General features: G+C 44.8%; 1 protein-coding gene across 2 annotated transcripts in view; it reads left to right on the forward strand.

Moving 5' to 3' along the window:
• RNF149 (ring finger protein 149) overlaps window positions 1–18,894 on the forward strand; it is a 120,204-nt gene extending 101,310 nt beyond the window's left edge. The window contains exons 5-7 of one of the 2 annotated variants that reach the window (XM_086934712.1): window positions 4,699–4,795; window positions 8,464–8,656; window positions 18,133–18,894. In XM_086934712.1, coding sequence (XP_086790838.1) covers window positions 4,699–4,795; window positions 8,464–8,656; window positions 18,133–18,200 — 358 coding nt within the window. In that variant the 3' untranslated portion in view covers window positions 18,201–18,894. The remainder of the gene's footprint in view (window positions 1–4,698; window positions 4,796–8,463; window positions 8,657–18,132) is intronic. The other variant, XM_086934713.1, reaches the window with a different exon arrangement.
• The last annotated feature ends 379 nt before the right edge of the window (window positions 18,895–19,273 follow it).

Consider the following 19,273-nt stretch of genomic DNA (forward strand, 5'->3'; position numbering starts at 1 on the left):
TCTTATGCGGTACTGCCGGGAGCTAACTGTCCTGCAGATCAAGGGGACACACTGTACCATCGTGCAAGGTATTGAAAACACAGCAAATAAGCCTTTATTTCCAAAGAAATTCCATTCGGGATGGCATTGAAGGTTGTGTAAACATCCTAGAAAAAACTGATAGTCCCACAGATGCACTGCCTTTAAAGCAGAAATACTGCCATACAATTATTCAGAGCTCATGGAACCCGTGACTTGACATCCTTGTTGTCTTCATGCTCCATCCAGTGTCCACTGAGACACCAAAGAAAAGCCTTGTTCTGAGAAAGCAGCGCCTGTGGCAGGTGTCATAACATCTCCATCAACCTCGCAGCCAACACTGAGGGGATACTGAGACAAGGACATCCGAGAGCCGTGGACAGGAGCCGCATAGGGGAAGAGACTGGAGAAAAGGTCGCAGGGGGAAAGAGAGAGAGAGAGAGAGAGAGAGAGAGAGAGAGAGAGAGAGAGAGAGAGAGAGGGGTCCATCCCACCACACACTACAGGGCGCGTCACCTGGATCTAAGGACATGCGTGGAGACAGCACAGAGGGTTAGTGGTCAGCGTGCATCAGATGTTAGAAAGCTGAGGGAATGTATTAAAGGCAGAGAGTACCATCGAGAAGCTCATCAGGTGAGTTGGCTGCATCAATAAACTGTTGGTAAGTTGTTTAAGTGGAACTGGCAATTGAAGGGTGTAAATCAATTTGTCATTGGAGGTGTTTTGGTAACAGCTGGTGTAGAGGGCATGTTACTGGAACCATGTCTGGCTAAGGATTTTTCAATTGCTACTTGTCTGAGATCAAATAGTGTAGTTCATGTATTATTGGGAGTTTGTCTTGTACTGGTTGGTATATGGCATACGTCAATTGTCTGCCTGTTGCTATTTGATTTAAAGACGCCTCTACAGCAACTCGACTTATGCTAGATGGGGTGAAGATTTTGTCTGGTATTGTCTGATGGTGAAGCAGGTGTATCTTTGGTGGTGCAACTGATTTTATATTGCAGAATGAATTTCCCATCAGCAGTCTCACACAGCTCTGATGATGCACCTCAGGCAGGGGCTCACAGCTGTTATTATTCACACAGCTCTGATGATGCACCTCGGGCACGGGCTGACAGCTGTTATTATTCACACAGCTCTGATGATGCACCAGAGGCACGGGGCTGACGCACTTATTATTCACACAGCTCTGATGCACCTCAGGTATGGGGCTGACGCAGTTATTATTCACACAGCTCTCATGATGCACCTCAGGCACGGGCTGACGCAGTTATTATTCACACAGCTCTGATGATGCACCTCAGGCACGGGCTCACAGCTGTTATTATTCACACAGCTCTGATGCGCTCTCAAATACTCTTTACTAATAACTCTCCTACTCACTATCAACTTCTCACTTTACTACTTACTGTGTGTGTGGGTGCTAATGCAATAGGTCTCGCATATGAAAGCGATGAAGCTATTGGCAATGTAAATGACAATGCCATTTATTTATGATGTAAAACAAAAAAATAATGAGCAATGCCAATAGCTCTACCTTTAATGCTGCCGAGACCATTGCATTGTAAATGCTTGTTACCTGTGGCTACAGCCTAGCAGTAGTCTTGATGAATTTTCAAAAGGCGCTGCTGAGCAGTTTTCCATGCGTATTTCACAATCGCCCTCTTGTTTCCAGGAGAGGATCTCACACAACCTCTATTCTATGGCAAGTGAAAGAATGGGGGAGGGGGCAGTGAATGTAGCGTGCAGGTTGAAAGAAACATTGATATGACAGTCTGTAAACCACACTGTCCCCTGACCTCCTCCTTGTATGATTCTGCCTCAGAGTAGAGGAAGCTACCAACCCCATCATTGTATGTCTAGGTTTTAGGGTGCCCTCTGTCATGTGCTGCGGTAATGGTGTGTCTGTTCTTGCGAGGATTGAGTATATCGTCTTTGCAGAGGCAAATTTTCAAACTGTCTGATTCTGAAGAATGTTTCCATGTTCTTGTTGGACCTGCTTGGCCTTTCGCCTGTTTTGTGCGGAAGACTGTTTTAAAAATATTTTTTGTATTGTCTTTTTACAAAACCACACATTACAACTCGACAGCAAGATTGAAGCATGGGTTTGTCTTAATTGCATGCTTCATGTTTCTGTGGCATTGATGTACATGGCTGTAAGTGGCGTCGCTTTGCATCTCTGCAGATCTGTGAGGCGGTGTTCTGGTCTGCATTCTTTCTGCTTGGACACAATACAAGCTGACACTGCTAGTGTTAGACAAGCATCTGATTCTGATGCTGAAGGCATGATTTTCTCTGCTCACTTAATTGTTGCTTCTGTTGTCGCACATTGGCTCATCAGTGTTGAGGCTAGCATTTCAATTGTAGTTTGTTCACAGTTTACGTTAGCTTGGCATGGTCGGTTCCCTCCACTGGTTGATAGCAGCTGTGTGGTGGCCCATGTTCTCTCTTGCTGATAGTCTCAATGTAGGGAGAAGTATTTGAGACACACATGAGGCAGAGCTTGTGAAGCAATTCCACCTGTATCCATGACAGTTCTGGTGTCTTTGTGGAAAACTGCCATTTTAAACTATTCAGTCATTGATTAGGATGCTTTCTCTGCAAGTTTCTTGATCCAGAGACACAGCGTCCAGTAGTATCCTGTCGAGAGCTCATGACTCTGTGTACTCACCCTTTTATTAATTGTATAATTTACGTCACTGGGAAGTGTTATTGGCAGGCATGCTGATGAAACTTTCAACAGTTTCATTCTATGGCGAGCCTGAGATGGCCTTTTAGTTCTGACCCTTGCTTGGCCAAAGCGGCCAATGGACTAGATAGACTGTTTCACTTAAGTTAAGCATGGACAAAGTGGAACTGAAAATTGTAGACTATGCAACTCACTTGGTATTGGGACAACAGGAGTGTGAGTCGTTATCAAACAGTAAAGTACAACCCCCAATTGTGACTTAGCGAGGCATCCTTTTACCTCAGTTTGGGCATGGGGCATAAATGGCTACAGCAGCCTTTTCCCTCTGAGGAATTTTGGGAGATCTTGTTCCATCTTCTCCGGTCCAAAAATGTAATCATCGCCTCCGGTCAAGTCGTCTTGAATGCTAGAATTGACTAAATGTAAAGCTTAACAAGTATCATAAGGGAGCTCCAGCTAAATGCCATTGATGTAACTTTGATCATGAACTCGTCTTTCTTCAAGCACACAAGCCAATCCCTACTAGATGACCTTAGTGCTCTTGTAGGGGAGCATGGAGCAGTTGGCACTAGGGAGCGAATTCTATGTCTCCATTTGTACTTTGGACGCTGGTATTTAAATGAAACTCTAAAGTCAAGGAGGTGCAAATGAAGGGTCCTCCTGACAGCCAGTTGAATTTCTTCATTCAGTATGCCAACTGCAGACCAGCAATTTTGAACGATGTGAAGAGTATAATTATTACAGATAAATGGAAAAGCCAACGACTTTGCACAACTTGCACTGATTTTATTTGTTCTTGAGCATTTAAATCTTATTGACTTTTAAAGTTTAGAAGTTTAATGGCCCTCTTTTTGATCATCTGAAACATTAGCCTTTTCATCATAAGGCACCTTGGGTTTTCAGGCCTTGCTAGACTTTGGGTATCACACCCAACTCTGTTGGGCTGTGTTGTCCTAGGATGCACCTCAGTTGTGAAATACATTTCGACCTGCTTTGAGATGGAACCACAGTCTCCCTATTTTCCAATTACCTTTAGGGGGCTCGCAATCCTTCATTGGATCTTTTTTCAGCCCAAGGCCAGTGAATATTTGTGAGCAATGGGAGACTCAGAGGCCCCTCATAACATGTTGCAGGGACATCATGCTGCATTATGCCACTGCTGGTATATATATTTTTAACCTGTTTTTATTGCTTTGATGTAGTTATTACATTACATGTCGTATGATTTATGACACTGATATAACAGTCAGGATTTTGGGCCTTTTACATGTGTTAAATGAGGCATAACACCTCCCCGCCCCCACGACAGTCCTGTGCAGTAATTCCTTTCTTTAATAAAAAGAATACATTGTGAGAACCATGGCTGCAATAATTGCTATAACTCGTCTCTCTGGAGGATAATGGTAAATAATCTGGTGTGGGATTATCATTGATCTATAATGGTAATCGTGCAGGGAACGTGAGAAGGGTCTGCTACGCTATTCCCCTGTGCGCTCTATGCCTATAGGTGGGGTGTCAAGGGTTCCCGTCAGTCCATTGGTGGTATATATTGCTTTTCACAGCTCCGAATGGATGGGCCATTTCGCTGACGTTTGGGACCCATGAGATCTAGGCTTTACATAGCTTCTGTTGCAAGGTCCTTTAACTTGCTGTTCTGCCATAACAGTGAAGCAGAGCATTCCTTCTTATATTTAGTTTTTATTTGAACATAATTTGTGTCTTCACAAATGTAAAAGTCTTGTTTAATTCTAGATTTATTTCTGTTGAATGATACAAAAGAGGTGCAAGCACTCCTACATATCATAAACAAATGTGATCTTTGTAGAGGACTTGGGCTCTCAGCCTTCTTTGCCTGCAGGTGTATCAGCACAATAGCCATCGTTTGCATGTCTGTTGCTGTTGAGTTTAACATTACGAGCTGAATATTGAACTAAATGCGGCCAGTTTTTGATTATAATATTTTAATGAACTGTACTTATTCTTCCTAGGCATATATTCCATCGAGTGTGCATTGACCCGTGGCTGCTTGAGCACAGAACTTGTCCAATGTGTAAACTGGATGTTATCAAAGCGCTTGGGTTTTGGGTAGGTATGATGCATTAAAGCCTTCTCATGCAAAAAAAGAGAACCACATGATTTGTGAGATTTGTGGGTTGTCAAAGTGCAATGAAAAGAGGTAAAGGTGATAGAAAAGCTTCTCTTCTATCACGCAATGTATTCGCTTTGCCTGCAGGTCTTTAAAAAAAGAAAAAAGCTTGAAGTCCGAAAGATGTTAGTGCGTATTCCTTTGCTGTGACGCATTTAACATGCATCATGTGGCACATTACTGCATGACATAATAGGAAATTCTTGGAATCCGGCCTGTCTGTGTAGTTTTCATGACTAGGTGTTTCGTCATTTGGGCTTTTTTTATGTTCTACAGCACCCAAGTGTTCTAATAGTAGTGTCACTTGTCTTACTACACATTAAGATCAAATACTTCAGACAAGTGATTTCCTCTGTTGTGAAACAGCTGTGCTTGTGTTTGGATGTGTGCACTCACTGCTCCCAATTTACATGCTCTATTTCCATTTCCTTTTTGCTATCTTACACAGATTTGTAGAGTGAATTATCACTCAGGAGGGTATTGTGGCACTGAGCAGGTATTAGTGTAGGCACACCTAGGGCTTAGTGTGACTACTCGAAAATCCAGGGCATCAGCATATTGGGTAATTCCAGAAGTGAGGAGGAGGCGCTTGTGTGTATCGGCAGGTTTGTTCCACACTTTTGAAGTAGGCTCACGCACTGGTTCTTGTTTTCTGTATGCATAAGGTTTGTTGAAGTAGGTGTCTGGACGAGCTGAGTTGTCTGGAAGGTTTGTGAAAGCAGGTGTGATTGTTGAGGTATGCTGGGTCAGCGTTATGTAGTGCCTTGAAAGTGTGCGTGAGGAGTTTGAATTGTGGTTGTTTATGAATGGGGAGCAAGTGGAACTCCTTCAATTATGCTCTGATGTGAGTGGAGCATGGGAGCTTAAGAGTGATTCTGGCCACTGAGTTCTGAATAGTCTGCAGCCTCCGGGTGAGTTTTGTGTTGATCCTGGCATAGAGGGCCTGCATGACTGTTCTCCTGGTGCTGATTTGGAGCCATTTAAAAATCTTCCTCAGCATCTCGGGGTATAGAAACATGAGGCGCTGACTGCATGGACTTGGGCGGTCATGTTGAGTTTGCTGTTCATGATGATCCCGATGTTCTTTGTGTGGGTGTCGGTCCTGTATCTGCTGGCGACCAGATGGAGTACCACAGTGATCTGAAGGTCACAATTTCTGTCTTGTTGGTGCTCAGCTTTATACAGTTGTCTTTATCAACTGGGAAATCAGTCCTTGGAAATGTGCATTGATTAAAGTTCCTTGCTGTCTAAAAGTTTTTACTTCATAATTCAAGCAACGTTGGAAACAAATCTGTTTTATGTAGGAATAGTCTGCTGCTACGCTAACAAGCTATATTGTGGTTCAAGGCTTACACTGTTATATATATGTGAAATAACAAAAGGAATATTTTCCCTTAATACAATTACCTTAGCTTGAGCACTTATGCAATATTCATGCTGTTTTAGGGCAAACTGTGCAAAAAACTATTTTTTACTATCAACTACATATAAATGTACATTCCACACAATCGATAGTAATACATGGAAGCTATTGAAGCTTATGTCAGCGTTGTGATTTGAAATTCCATTATTCTCATGTCAATAAACAATGCTAACCTAAGCTGTAGAGCCTGCAATTTATGAATATCGTATTATGGCCAAGCTAAAGATCGGCTGATGTTAGCAGTTTTTATAAAATGTTATTTGTATTATTAAATATATTGTAACCGAGCTAAGTACAGTAAAGAAAACACACATCTGGCACGATTCTTGAACTGTTCGTTCATGCCCATGAGCAAAGCCGGAAGCCATACTCGGTAGGTACAGCAAGTACTCTCTGTTCTCCAAAACCCACAGTAAGCCCTCAGACCATTCCCTGCAGACGCTGGAGCATGACGTGGCTGAGGAGATGATGAGCCACGGTATACCAGACCAGCTTCTCAAGAAAATGCGATTACCATTGATTCTTGGTGATGTGGCTGTTTGTTTGTTTCATTTTTCCTTACTTTCCAGTTTCAAATAACAGCCATTTCTGTAAGTGAGGTGGTGGTTTTTAGCCTCTCACTTGTCCTCTGATCCCTGACCCCCTATATTTCTTTTTCTTCTTACCTTGTGTTTGGAAACATTGAGAGGCCACACTTGGAGATTCAAATGGCTGATCGTTCCTGTATTTTTTAAGGTCGATTTGACAACACAACTGTGTGACCCGTTGTTACTGGTACTTTAAATTTTACAGAGCCTGGGCTTTTGCTGCTCTAATAGAAGTATCACTCTCGCACTTCATGCTGATGGCTATTTGGTGTCCTCATTCAGCCTTCCTGCAAGTGCTTCCATTCATTCATTTCATTATGCTGTTTGTCACATTCAAATATTCATATCCTATACACATTTGATACCGAAAACCATTCCTTTTTGCAGCAAAGTCATTAGGGCTGGCTTTATTGTGATAAATTACATTTGCCCATTCCACACACGTAAACAGTATTTGTGAATGTCTTTGTTTATATATCTTAGCACATTAAAGCCAGACATATTTGTTTTGCCAATACTTGTTTTATTTACCACAGCAGAGTATTTTTAATTTTCCTACCATTTGCTTTGTGTGGTGTCTGTGAGCGTATGGTAAGGTGTGTCATGATATCCCTCCTGTCCTCTCGTCTTTATTTTTTTGTATTTATGATGCCTTGTCTTGCCTTTAAATTATGTTTTATATAGAAGTATGGTGGGTTGTCTGGTTTACAAGTAAAAATGGTAGCACGTGCTGGTATTTGTATTCAGGAGCTTTTGATCTTAAGCTCTGATGCTTTCAAAATAGAAATTTTCATTACCTCAGGCTTACCTTGAAATTGTGTTTTCTTTCTCAGTGATGCATTTAGAATCATGACATTCAAAGAAATCTGCTTATTTCTTTGAAAACGTTATTAATCAGTAAAATATACAAAAAATGTAATAAATCACTGAAAATACTTTTGTTGAGGGATGTTGTTGTAGTCTTTTAAGGTCTTTTACTAAACCGTGTTATTAAAAAAAAAAAAACCTGGAAATTCACGTGAAACATGAGGAAAGTACTATTAAGTAGGTGGGGAGCATTTTTATTGCGTTGGCAAAATTAAAAAATCTCATGTTATATTTCTCAAAAGGTCTTATTACATGATTTTACATTTTTTTATTACCTGAGAGCATATCTCTTGTTAGTCTTGCTTGATACCAGTGGATACTATATCGAGTAGAAAATATCTGACCAGGTTATATTTTCTATTTGAACCAGTCTCCGACCATTGTTTTGCAAAAAGTTTAACATGAGATACATGTTTGGTTGAAAAATAATTATGTGAACTACCAGATAACCACATTTGATTACCATGGTGTAATTTGTTGAAATTTTCATGTTATTTCATGAAAATCTGAAAGATGAAATTACGCAATTTAGCCCAGCCCTATCATGTAAAATCTACAGAACAGTTGCAGGTCTCTAGTAATAGTAAGCTATCCAACCATACCACCTAGTTAAAAATATGGCTGTAAAATTCGAATCCAAGATGAGTATGTATTAACCATCCCACATAGAGCCTGAGAATACTATGCATAAGTGATGGTGTATATGTAATCCTTCTTAAACATTTTTAAGGTGGATGCTGAAGACACACTTGACATTGCTGTCCCTGATTCTATGGCTGGCAGCGTGTCAGCTGGCAGTTTGAGCATCACTCAAGAGGATAACAGGAGCGAAGTAAACAACTTGCCATCTTCGTCTACAGAGGAATCCGTAGAGCACTGCAACAGCCCGAAGGAGGATGCTGGAGAGACTACAGCCTTACTTGGTAAATATTCCCTAATCTTTTCAAATGATATCCGGAGTAAAATAACATATTAAATGCATGTTATTTACCTAGGTAATGGGATCTCATGTCTGGATATGCGATGCTTGTATATGGCCTTCTAGCACAGTTAAATGTTGTTGCTTTGCAAGGCATACAGGGATAAAGAAGACAACTGCTCTTTGTTTCCCTTGCTGCTTCACAAGCCCATATACACAACACATTCACATAAATTCAGGACAAGAACAATACCCTTTTCAAACGAATTACTCACTTTTTTTTATAGCAGATGGAGGAAAGCAACAAGTTTTGGGCTCAGTCGGGTTTCCTTATTTTGGCTTTCCAGGAGAGAGTGGGTATACTTGTTTAGTGTATGATACATAAAACTGTCTCTACTGTGTATTTATGTAGGTTACGTTCTCATTTAAAAGAAAATGTATTTTTAAGGTGTGGACCCAAAACTTGGTCAACTACTGTTCACCTAGATGACCTACCTGTGAAGGACAATCCATACTAGATTACCATAGTGCTTTTGTAGCGAAGCATGGAACAGTTGGCACCTGGGAGCAGTTTCTATGTCTTCATTGGTGTTAGACTCTGGCATTTAAATGGAACTCTAAAGTCAATGAGGTGCAAATGAAGTGGCCTCCTGACAGCCAGTTGAATTTTTCATTCAGAATGCCAACGGCACAACCAGCACTTTTGAACAATTTGATAGGGGAATTTTTGTACTCCGGATGTAAACTATAATAGGCCTAATCCATAGTAGCCCACATGTTAACAATAACTCTATTGCTTGTGTTAGTTGGTAGAACGCATTATGAAATACAACCTTCACTCAGTGGCACAAAGTAGACTTCTCATCAATCAGATTTGTAATGGCCCTGGGAAATTTACCTTGGGAGTTAAGCATGTTTGCTTTTTGATTTGGAAGCCAATCGGGGGATATTGGCCAATCTAAGCTTGGTCCCAAAAATGACTTCATCTACACAACATTCACTTAGGGCAAATCCTTCCCATCCACCTGTCATTGTGAGCAAGTCAGGAAACGAATTGTAAGCACTGATGGTCCTCCAAGGTGACTTGATCAGTATTTATTTATTTATTTATTTTAAAGTTTTATATAGCGCGAACAAGATCTTTGAAGATATCAGAGCGCTTTACATAGAAGGGTACATGAGGGAACATAGTCAGACAAGTACATCAATATATCACCCAGTACAAATAGTACAAATAAATGAGTGCAAAGCCAATCATATGAATAATAAGACAATATGAATAATAAGACAATAATATGAATAATAAGAGAGTATGAATAATAAGACCATAATAAGACAACTCATACAGATAAGTAAAGGGGTCAAACACGTAGTTCAGATCGGTGCAGGGTGTTAATATGATTCGAGAAAGTAGTTCAAGTGTATTTAGCCATGAGGATAGCTTTTACTTCTTTTTTAAAGAGTGTAGTGGAGGATATAAGCCTGGTTTCGGGAGGGAGTGAGTTCCAAATTCTAGGCGCCATTCCCGAGAAGGAGCGCTTTTATGTTTTTTCCTTCCGGAATCTTCGAGGTTTCAGCAGAAGATTGTTCATGCCTCTCGTGTTTCTAATTCCCCCAGAGATTGTCAGTTTCTGAGCAAGGTAGCCGGGTGAGTTTAGGTGTACCGCCTTGTGTGTCATGCAGGCGATTTTCAGATGTATTCTGGCTTCAAAAGGCAGCCAATTCAGGGATTTCAAGTCAGGGGTAATGTGGGAGTGCTTTTTTGACCCAGTGATGAGTCTCGCTGCAGCATTTAGAGACGCTTTTAGTGGTGCGGTTGTAGTTAGGGGGAGTCCGCAGAGGGCGGTGCTGCCGTATTCAATTCGTGGGATGACTAGTGCTTGTACTGCAGTTTGGAAGTCTTTGGCTGGAAGGTAGGGTTTAAGTTTCCTCAGAGTATTGATCTGGAAGTTCGCTCCCTTTGTTGCCTTGCTGATATGTTGCTGCATGCTGAGATTGGTGTCGAGTGTTATGCCTAAAGATTTTGCTGAGTCCACGATGGTGGGTTGGACATTGAGTGCGGTTAGGTTTTTAAGCCAATGTTGAGTGGTGGATATCTTCGCTGGGGGTGAGATCAGAAGGAACTCTGTTTTCAGGGCATTGAGTTTGAGGTGATTGTCGGCAAGCCAGGATTGGGTGTATCTGATTGTTGAGTTCAGGAGCAGGATGTCATTGGGTGATTGTAATTTGAGGTAAAGTTGAGTGTCATCGGCGTACATGTGGAAGTGTACATTGGATGCTTGTAGCAAGGTGGTGAGAGGTTCCATGACTAGGTTGAACAAAGTTGGGGATAGAGAGGATCCTTGGGGGACGCCTAGCGTTACAGGTATTGGCGAGGACATCCGGTTGTTGCTCTTGAATTTCTGCGACCTGTTGTGAAGAAAGGAAGTGAACCACTTGAGGACAGTTCCAGATAGGCCCATTCTTGTGTTTAGTAGTTCTAGTAGATTCTCATGTTTAACGGTGTCGAATGCTGAGGAGAGGTCAAGAAGGATGAGGAGGCAGGTGTCGTTTTGGTCTAGCATTTGAAGTGCGTCATCAATTATGTGAGTCATAGCAGTTTCTGTGCTGTGTCCGGCTCGGAAGCCTGACTGGTGAGGGTTGAGGAGATCGAATTGCTCAATGTGTTTAGTCAATTGTAGTTGTGCGCATTTTTCCAGCAGTTTGGCGAGAGTGGGGATATTGGTGATGGGACGGTAATTATTGAGATCAAAGGGGTCGGCTGTTGGTTTCTTTAGTAGAGGTGTGACCTGACCAATTTTGAGGGAGTCAGGTATGCTTCCTTGTTGGAGAGAGCTGTTGATGATTTTAGTCCAGAGAGGGAGAAGCATAGGGGTAAAGTCTTTTACTGCGCAGGCAGGTAGGGGGTCTGTGAGGTGATTGGATGGTTTCAGGGTGCTGAGTAATTTGCCAATTTCTTCTTCCGAGTATGTGCCAAAGGTTGACCATGTAGCATTGTTTTTTGGTTCAGTGGGTGCTAGGCATTGGGGTTTGGAGTAGAGGCTTGCGTCAGTGAGGAGATCGCTTTTTATTTTGTCAGTTTTTTGGGTAAAGAAAGCAGCGAAGTCTTCACAGGAGGGTGCCTCACGCCCAGTGTTGAGTGGTTGTGGTTGCTCCTTGGATTGTGACTTGATTAGCTCAAACAGTTTTCTCGGGCGGTTTTTTGCTTGGTCGAGTTGGAGGCTGAAGAAGTCCAATTTTGAGCGTTTTATTTTCCTGAAGTAGGCGTTTCTCTTTTTCTTCAGATCTTTTAGGTGCATTGCGGAGGGAGCTGATCTCCAGGTCCGTTCTGCCATTCGCATGTCTCTTCTATCCTCGTTGAGACTCCCGTCGTACCATGGTTTGGAGGTTTTAGTAGAGACTCTTTTTAGCTGCATAGGTGTAGCCTCATTAATTATGGAGGTCATAGCGTTGAGATAGTGGTCAGTCAGAGTTTGGACGTCCGTGGCGCCTGTAGGTGGGAGTAGGAGATTGCAACTGTTAGGGGGCAAAGAGCCTGGGTTGAGCTTTTTCGCGTCTCTTTTCCAGACTTTGGGCTTGGGGAGTTGAGCCGGGTTGACTTTGACTTTTTCATTGGTAAAGAATGTGATAATATGATGATCTGACCAGTCACAGGGTTGGATGGATTAGAGTTGGATAGAGTCCTCTTTGGAGATGATCAGGTCTAGGGTAGAACCTTTCTCGTGTGTCGGGCTGTTGCAAATTTGGGTGAGGTTAAGGGCATCGAGGAAATTTTTAAGACTATTAACCACCGCGTCGTTGCGGTCATTCCAGTGGAGGTTGAAGTCACCAAGGTATATTTGGGTGAGCTGCCGTCCGGAATTGGTTGAGATCATATCCATGATTTGTTGGGAAAAGGTGAGGTTGTCCCTGGGTGGGTGGTAGATGCTGTGAAGAGAGCATATCGGTTTGCCCTCACTAATAATGTCAAGGCAGATGTATTCCCAGGATGTTGGGGATGGTAGGGATGTGGAATTGACTTTCTGAACAGAGAGGTTGTCCCTGTATATGCATGCGATTCCACCACCTATTTGGCCTGTTCTGTCGAGCCTGATATCTGCAAAGATCTTGTTTGCGCTATATAAAACTTTAAAATAAAATAAATAAAATGACTTTGAAAGTGAGGCAGTCCTCCAGTGTAGATCTCTTAGGAACAGAATGATGGTGGTATGGCCATACTGATTAAAGCCAGAGACACCTCTGGCTACTGAATGCAACCACTTTCATTGGTGCAAGTGAGTGTTTATGCACCTCCATCAATAGAATAATTCTGTGTACACTATTTGTGCTTTTGTGGAGAATTTAGCATCTGTACAGAAGGCCAGTGGTGGTAGGCAGGGGGAGCATAGGAAATGCATACCTATCCTGAGAGGTTTCGGCAAGCATGTGCTGTAGGTCGTACCATCTTCTCTCTTTACATTAAAGATGTTATTGAGACTTCGCTGGATTGTACGCATGACTCTCCCAAACTAAATGGTTCTCCTGTCTCCGGCCCTACTTTTCACAGACATTCTTTGTTATTAACTGGAACCCATAGGGGTTTGGAGAACCTGTTGGCCACATTTAAACTATTTTGCCATTTTAATGGCTTGAAATTAATTTATTAAAAAAACAAGTATATGGCCATCAGTCTTCATATGTCTTTTAGGGGGAATATTAGTTTAGGGTCTACCTATCTGGAAAGGGTGGAAAGATTGGACTTTTTAAGCATCAGACCTGCTGGCAAGTTATCCTGGATTCCTTACAGTGAGATGGGTAGGGCCGGACTCTAGCACAGAGCTGCGCAGTGCTAAAAATACAAGGCGGACACTACTGCCCTGTAAGGAGCAGAAATATCGAGCTTTGAAAGCGCTAAGACATTATCTGTAAGAGAATGATTTTGTCAGATCTCTCCTTAGTTTACCTCAAAGTTGCCCCCTTGATACCTCTGTATGTTGACATTGTGCTAAAGTAAACATCTTGCACCTCTAAGACCCTTATTGCTTTGGGCCTGACTATGCTGCATTAGCCCCTTACAGCGACAGTTTAATATAACTAATGCGCCTTGATACACTGGTTACTCTTCCCCTGGCTCTGACATGTTGAATCCTGGATAGGTGCACAGGGATTAGGCAGATTATTGTTGGATCCGGTTTCTATGCCTACGGCTTCCAAAGGCCTTATAAAAAACATCTATCTGGGGGTCATGTAGTTAATTTGTCTTACCATAGTGTAACTAATGGGAGCTTAACGGCAAAACATTTTTAGAACTCCGATCCTTTCCTTTGTTTGTGAAGTTTATGAATGACATGCAACCTAATCAATCCAGAACACTTTTCTTAAATGTTCTCTTTGGGGGATGGTTTTGATTTGCAAGGTGCCAAAGTGGAAAGTCTACTCTGTTGATAGCAGCATATGTTCTTTATGTATTAGTCATGCTGCTGAAAACATGGAGCATGTTATTCTTTTGTCATATTATTTAGCAAGAAGTAAGTAGATTCACCCTCTGTGCCTCAGTTTAGGCTTCCAGCAGTATTTGTCTGCCAGTAAGAGTGCTTAGATCGGATACATCTCCCTGTTTTTTGTAAGTAGGCTTCTGTATTGTTTTGTTAATGAGAAAACCATTGGGGCTTGATTTTTGGATTTTGTGTAATTAATTGCTTTTACAATTGTCTATTTTCAAATGAGTGTTTCCTATATCTGAAAGAGACACGTTAGTGATAGATTCCTTACCTTAGAATATCCCCAGGCGTCAGACTGGATCCGGAAACTTTTGCGTAGCAGTACCCTTGCGCGTCGGTAGGCGTCGTCGTGGGCGCCGTGATGACGTCGTCGGAGTACTTAGACGCCACCTCTGCGTGATGTCAGTTCTTGGTTTTTCCGCGCCAGCCAGCGCAGATCTGGAAAGAGCAGTTACCCAAGTCAATTTTTGACTAACTTTTTGATAATTTTTTTATCATTCTTCGAAGTCTAACGACTCCGATCTGTGCCGTAGGGATGCCTGGATTTAAACACTGTGAGGAGTGCGACCGCACGATGTCGGTCACGGACCCCTACCACCTGTGTTTGACCTGTTTAGGCGTCGACCACGACGACAAGGCCTGCTCCGACTGCCGGGCCCTATCTTCGAAAGCCAGGCGGGAGCGGTCCCGCAGGCGACTCGAACTCCGGCAGTCGGCCCCGCGCCGCGTGAGGTCCCGGTCCCAGGGGAGGTTGAGGGACAGGTCGCGGGGACGGAGACACCACAGCTCCGGGAGTCGGCACCACTCCTCCGGGTCGAAGTCGTCGTCGGGTAAGTAGCACAAGAAGTCGAAGAGGCATCATCGCTCTTCTGACTTCCCCCGACGCTCGTGCGATGCGGCCGGGGGTTCGGGTGACACCGCCCACGCGGCTCCTTCGGAGTCGCAGGCGTCTCGTCCCGCCCCACACCCTCCGGTCCCTGGGCAGGACGCGATGCCGGAGGACATTGAGCGCTTCCTCATGGCCATGAGGTCCCTTTCTCCTCCAATGGGCTCCGGGCGCCTCCGGGCCCAGCGGACCCGTCTGGGGGCCCTAGTGGGTCGGGGGACTCAGCGCCGACGACGTCAGGTGCTTCAGCCCAGACGCCGCTGGCGCCCTCGGGCCTGGCGCCGCAGGGCCCCACGGTCCCAACACCGCCGGCGCCTTCGGGCCCTGTGCCGCGGGACACCGCTGGACCTTCCTCGGGCTCTGGATAGTCACCGGTGGACCTTACGACCCCCCGGCGTCGGTCTGTCAGGTGTCACCTCCGGCGGCGTCCCCGATTCCTCCTTTGCTCCGGTTCCGACGTCTGAGCGGCGCCGCTGGGCGCCGCATCCAACGCCGTTTGGAGATTCCCACTTCTACGAACCGGCCCCATTAAATTACAACCCTGAGTATCAGGAGATGGGTGAGGAGGAGGATTGGGAGGGGTCTGAAGACCCTCTGACCAGGGAGTGTCAGTCTCAAGAGGACTGGGCAGGAGACCTTGGGGAGGCCAGTGGCCTGGACACCTCTCCAGACACTGGTTTTGTCTCTCCTCCTACCGTGGCTTCGGAGGAGGGAGCAACCTAGGGTGTGGTGTTGACGAGGGCTGCCAAGGCCTTGGGCCTTGAGCTCCCCGTCGCGGCTGTGAGGACTAACCTCCTCACAGAGGTCCTTAAACCGCAGTCCTGCTCGGCCGAGCCTCTGCTGCCCTTTAATGAGGCCTTGACCGACGTTCTTTTGGGCACCTGGTCCAGGCCCGCTACGGGTTCGCCCGTAAATAGGAACGTGGCCAGACGCCACCGCCCGGCTTCGGGCCACCCATGTTTCCTGTCCTCCCACCCCACCCCCGAGAGTCTGGTCATCCAGGCCTCTAATTCCCAGACCGCATTCCCGACTGCTCCGCCGGACAGTGAATCCAAGAGGTATGAGAATTATGGAAAGAAGATATTCTCCCTTGGGACTGCGGTCTTCCAACACCGCATGCCTCTTGGGCCGCTACACCCACTATCTGTGGGAGACGGTGGCGGAAGTGCTGCCAGAGTGCACGTTGGAGGTTCGGGCCAAACTCGGCCAAGCCCTTGTGGAGGGCCGAGATGCAGCCAAGTATTCAATCCGGTGTGGGCTGGATACCACCGACTCGCAGGGCAGAGTGATGGCTACGACAGTGGCGGTAAGACACCCCGCCTTGCTGAGGTCTGCCAATTTTTCGGCAGATGTCCAGAACACTCTGATGGACATGCCGTTCGATGGCCGTCGCCTTTTTGGCGACAAGGCAGACCATGCGCTTGAGTGCTTTAAGGACTCCAGGGCTACAGCCAAGTCCTTGGGCCTCTCGGCCCCGCGCCAGCAAACTGGTGCCTTTCGCTCCTTTCGTGGCCAAGGAAGGGGCGTCCCCACACGTGCTGCCAGCCACTCGCCGCAGACTAACATCCAGCGCGGCGGCGGCCGTGGAAACCGCCGTGGAGGCGGTCGGGGACAACGGCGAGGTCAGTCCACACCTTCCCCCGCAGCATCCGCCTCTAAACTAACCCTGGGCGGAGTTGGCGGAGTGGGGCTTCGCGGAGCTACGCGAAGTGGGCGAGAAACTACGCCCACCTCCGCACTCCGCGTAGCCCCACTCCGCAAACACCGCAACCCGCCTCCCTCCCGCCCTCCCTAAATACTTTCAAATAAAGGAATCAAATAATTTAAAAAGCACTTACCTTGCCGCCGCTGCCCGCCGCGTCCCCGGGGCTCGCTATCTTCCGTCTTCCGTCTTCTTTAGTAATGCGCATGCGCGGGCGGCCGCGCATGCGCATTTTCTCGTGAAAATGCGCATGCGCGGCCGCCCGCGCATGCGCATTACTAAAGAAGACTGAAGACGGAAGATAGCGAGCCCCGGGGACGCGGCGGGCAGCGGCGGGCAAGGTAAGTGCTTTTTGAATTTTTTGATTCCTTTATTTGAAAGTATTTAGGGAGGGCGGGAGGGAGGCGGGTGGCGGCCAGCTACGCTCCGTCTGCGGAGCGTGCGTAGTGCCGCCTGGCTACGCCAGCTCCGCAAAATGCGGAGTAGGCGGCACTACGCACACTCAGTGCACGGAGCGTAGCTGGCCGCCCACCCCTACTCTAAACCCTCCTAGTCCGTGCTTTTTGGCCCATGTGACGCCAGTGGGGGGCAGGGTTCGCCATCACCACTCTCACTGGCGCACTGTCACTTCGGACAGGTGGGTGCTGCAGATCGTCCGCAGGGGCTACTCCCTCCCCTTCGAGACGACTCCTCAAGCCATGCCACCGCAACACCACCGCGTATCGGGGGATCACTTGCGGCTCCTGCAGGAGGAAGTTTCGGCCCTCTTGGCCAAGGGGGCCATCGAGCGCGTTCCTGGGCCAGAAGTAGGACGTGGTTGCTACTCCCACTACTTGTTTTGTGTATTATTGTGTTTTCGTATATGTTGTTGGGATATCATCCCGAAATAAACCTTTTCTGAAGAAAAGATTTAATTTCTTGAGTTACACTGGGAGAAAAAACATCTGTTTTTACTTTTATGTGTTAAAGGCAAATGAGGATCAATATACTATTTTCTGGGTTTAGCGTGAGGACGTTGAATGCCGGACATTTTGGAATGCTCATTAGGCAGTGTTTACGAGTAAGGATATGGCATAGGTGATGATCGTGTAAATTTTATCTTCAGCCACATATTGTTGAATGTAGACACCTAACCCCTTCATCATACCTCTCAGCTGATCAATGTACTTGTTGAGCAATGATGGGGCCAAAGTAGAGTGCTGTCTGGGTCATTGTCAATATGTCCAAGTCTCACCAGCCATTTATCATTGCTAAGGTATGAGATGAGCCAACACACTTAAATGGGAATATGGAGGATGCTGACGGTATTTACTCAATAGTCCAAATAAATAGTGTTGTGTGGGGAATTGGTCTTAAAAATTGTGTTTGCATTTTTTTCCGAAGTATTTAATTGTTCTTTTTATTTTCTTTAGATGGCGATGGCAGCAGTAGCCGGCATGAAGAGCATGTAGCCTGCATTGGCAGTTTCAGTTCTCACTGATTGGCTTCACACACAAATAAGACATTGAAATGAACTAGAGCAATTTTATTTTTTTATTTCATTATCCTACATTAATTTCTGTGTGGTCTATACAAACACAGAAATGATGGGAGATTTTTACCTTTTGAACTTTTTTCTAGTTCCTCTCCAAAAGAGCTAACTATTAATGGGATTTTAAATGAAAAAAAAATAATTGTGCATTGCTTGACTGTTCCTTCAACTTGTTCAAATGAAAATGTACCTTTTGTGGCTTAAATCGCCATGATGTTGGTGTGGAGATCAGGAACAGGAGGAGTTTGCGAAATAGAAAAGGATACAGACTATGGACCTGATGATTTTGCCTGATTCGCTGGGCGAGTTGCAACAAAGAAAGAACATGGTTCTTGTGAGGCACTGTGATATACCGAAGGAATGCCGATTTGGACATGGAGCGCGGCCGCCAGGCTGTAGAGCTTCTTATTTAGCACATTTGTTGGAGCACAACAGGGTATCAAGAAAGCATCCTTTGACATTATTTAACCCAACAGAAGTTCCTCTTGCCTTTTCTTGAAAAGGTTGTGCAAGGTGTAAATGGATTCTAAATGGGCTAGACCTATTTGGCGCAGAAACTTGTTTTTATGTTCACACATAGCATGTATTTAAAGCTGAAAGTCCGGACTTTATTGTACATAAAAAATAAAATTAATATTTTGAACTGGTTGTAATTTGCACATATGTTAAGTCAAAAACCGTGTATACATTATTGGACAGATACAAGGACAGGAATTTGAATACCTCACAACTGTAATATTTTAACACCCTTTGTTTTTCAAAGGTAAGTGGTGTTTATTACAGAGGGTACTGCTTGTTCATTTTTTAGGGTTCCTTTAAACCTTGACAGTAAGGGGAAGTACTTTTTAAGTAGTGCAATAATTAGCCAGTACCTATTGACAATAGCATGAAGAATAAGCTGCTTCAGGCCATCCCTTTCAGGTATTGGTTGCGTTGGGAACGTTTTGAATACACAATAATCCAATATGTCACAAAGAACCTTGGGTAAATATGGCACAGTGGTTCTTTGAGGACTCATTCTA

The sequence above is a fragment of the Lissotriton vulgaris genome, chromosome 8 (assembly GCF_964263255.1).
Source record: "Lissotriton vulgaris chromosome 8, aLisVul1.2, whole genome shotgun sequence".
In the NCBI taxonomy this organism is placed as follows: domain Eukaryota; kingdom Metazoa; phylum Chordata; class Amphibia; order Caudata; family Salamandridae; genus Lissotriton; species Lissotriton vulgaris.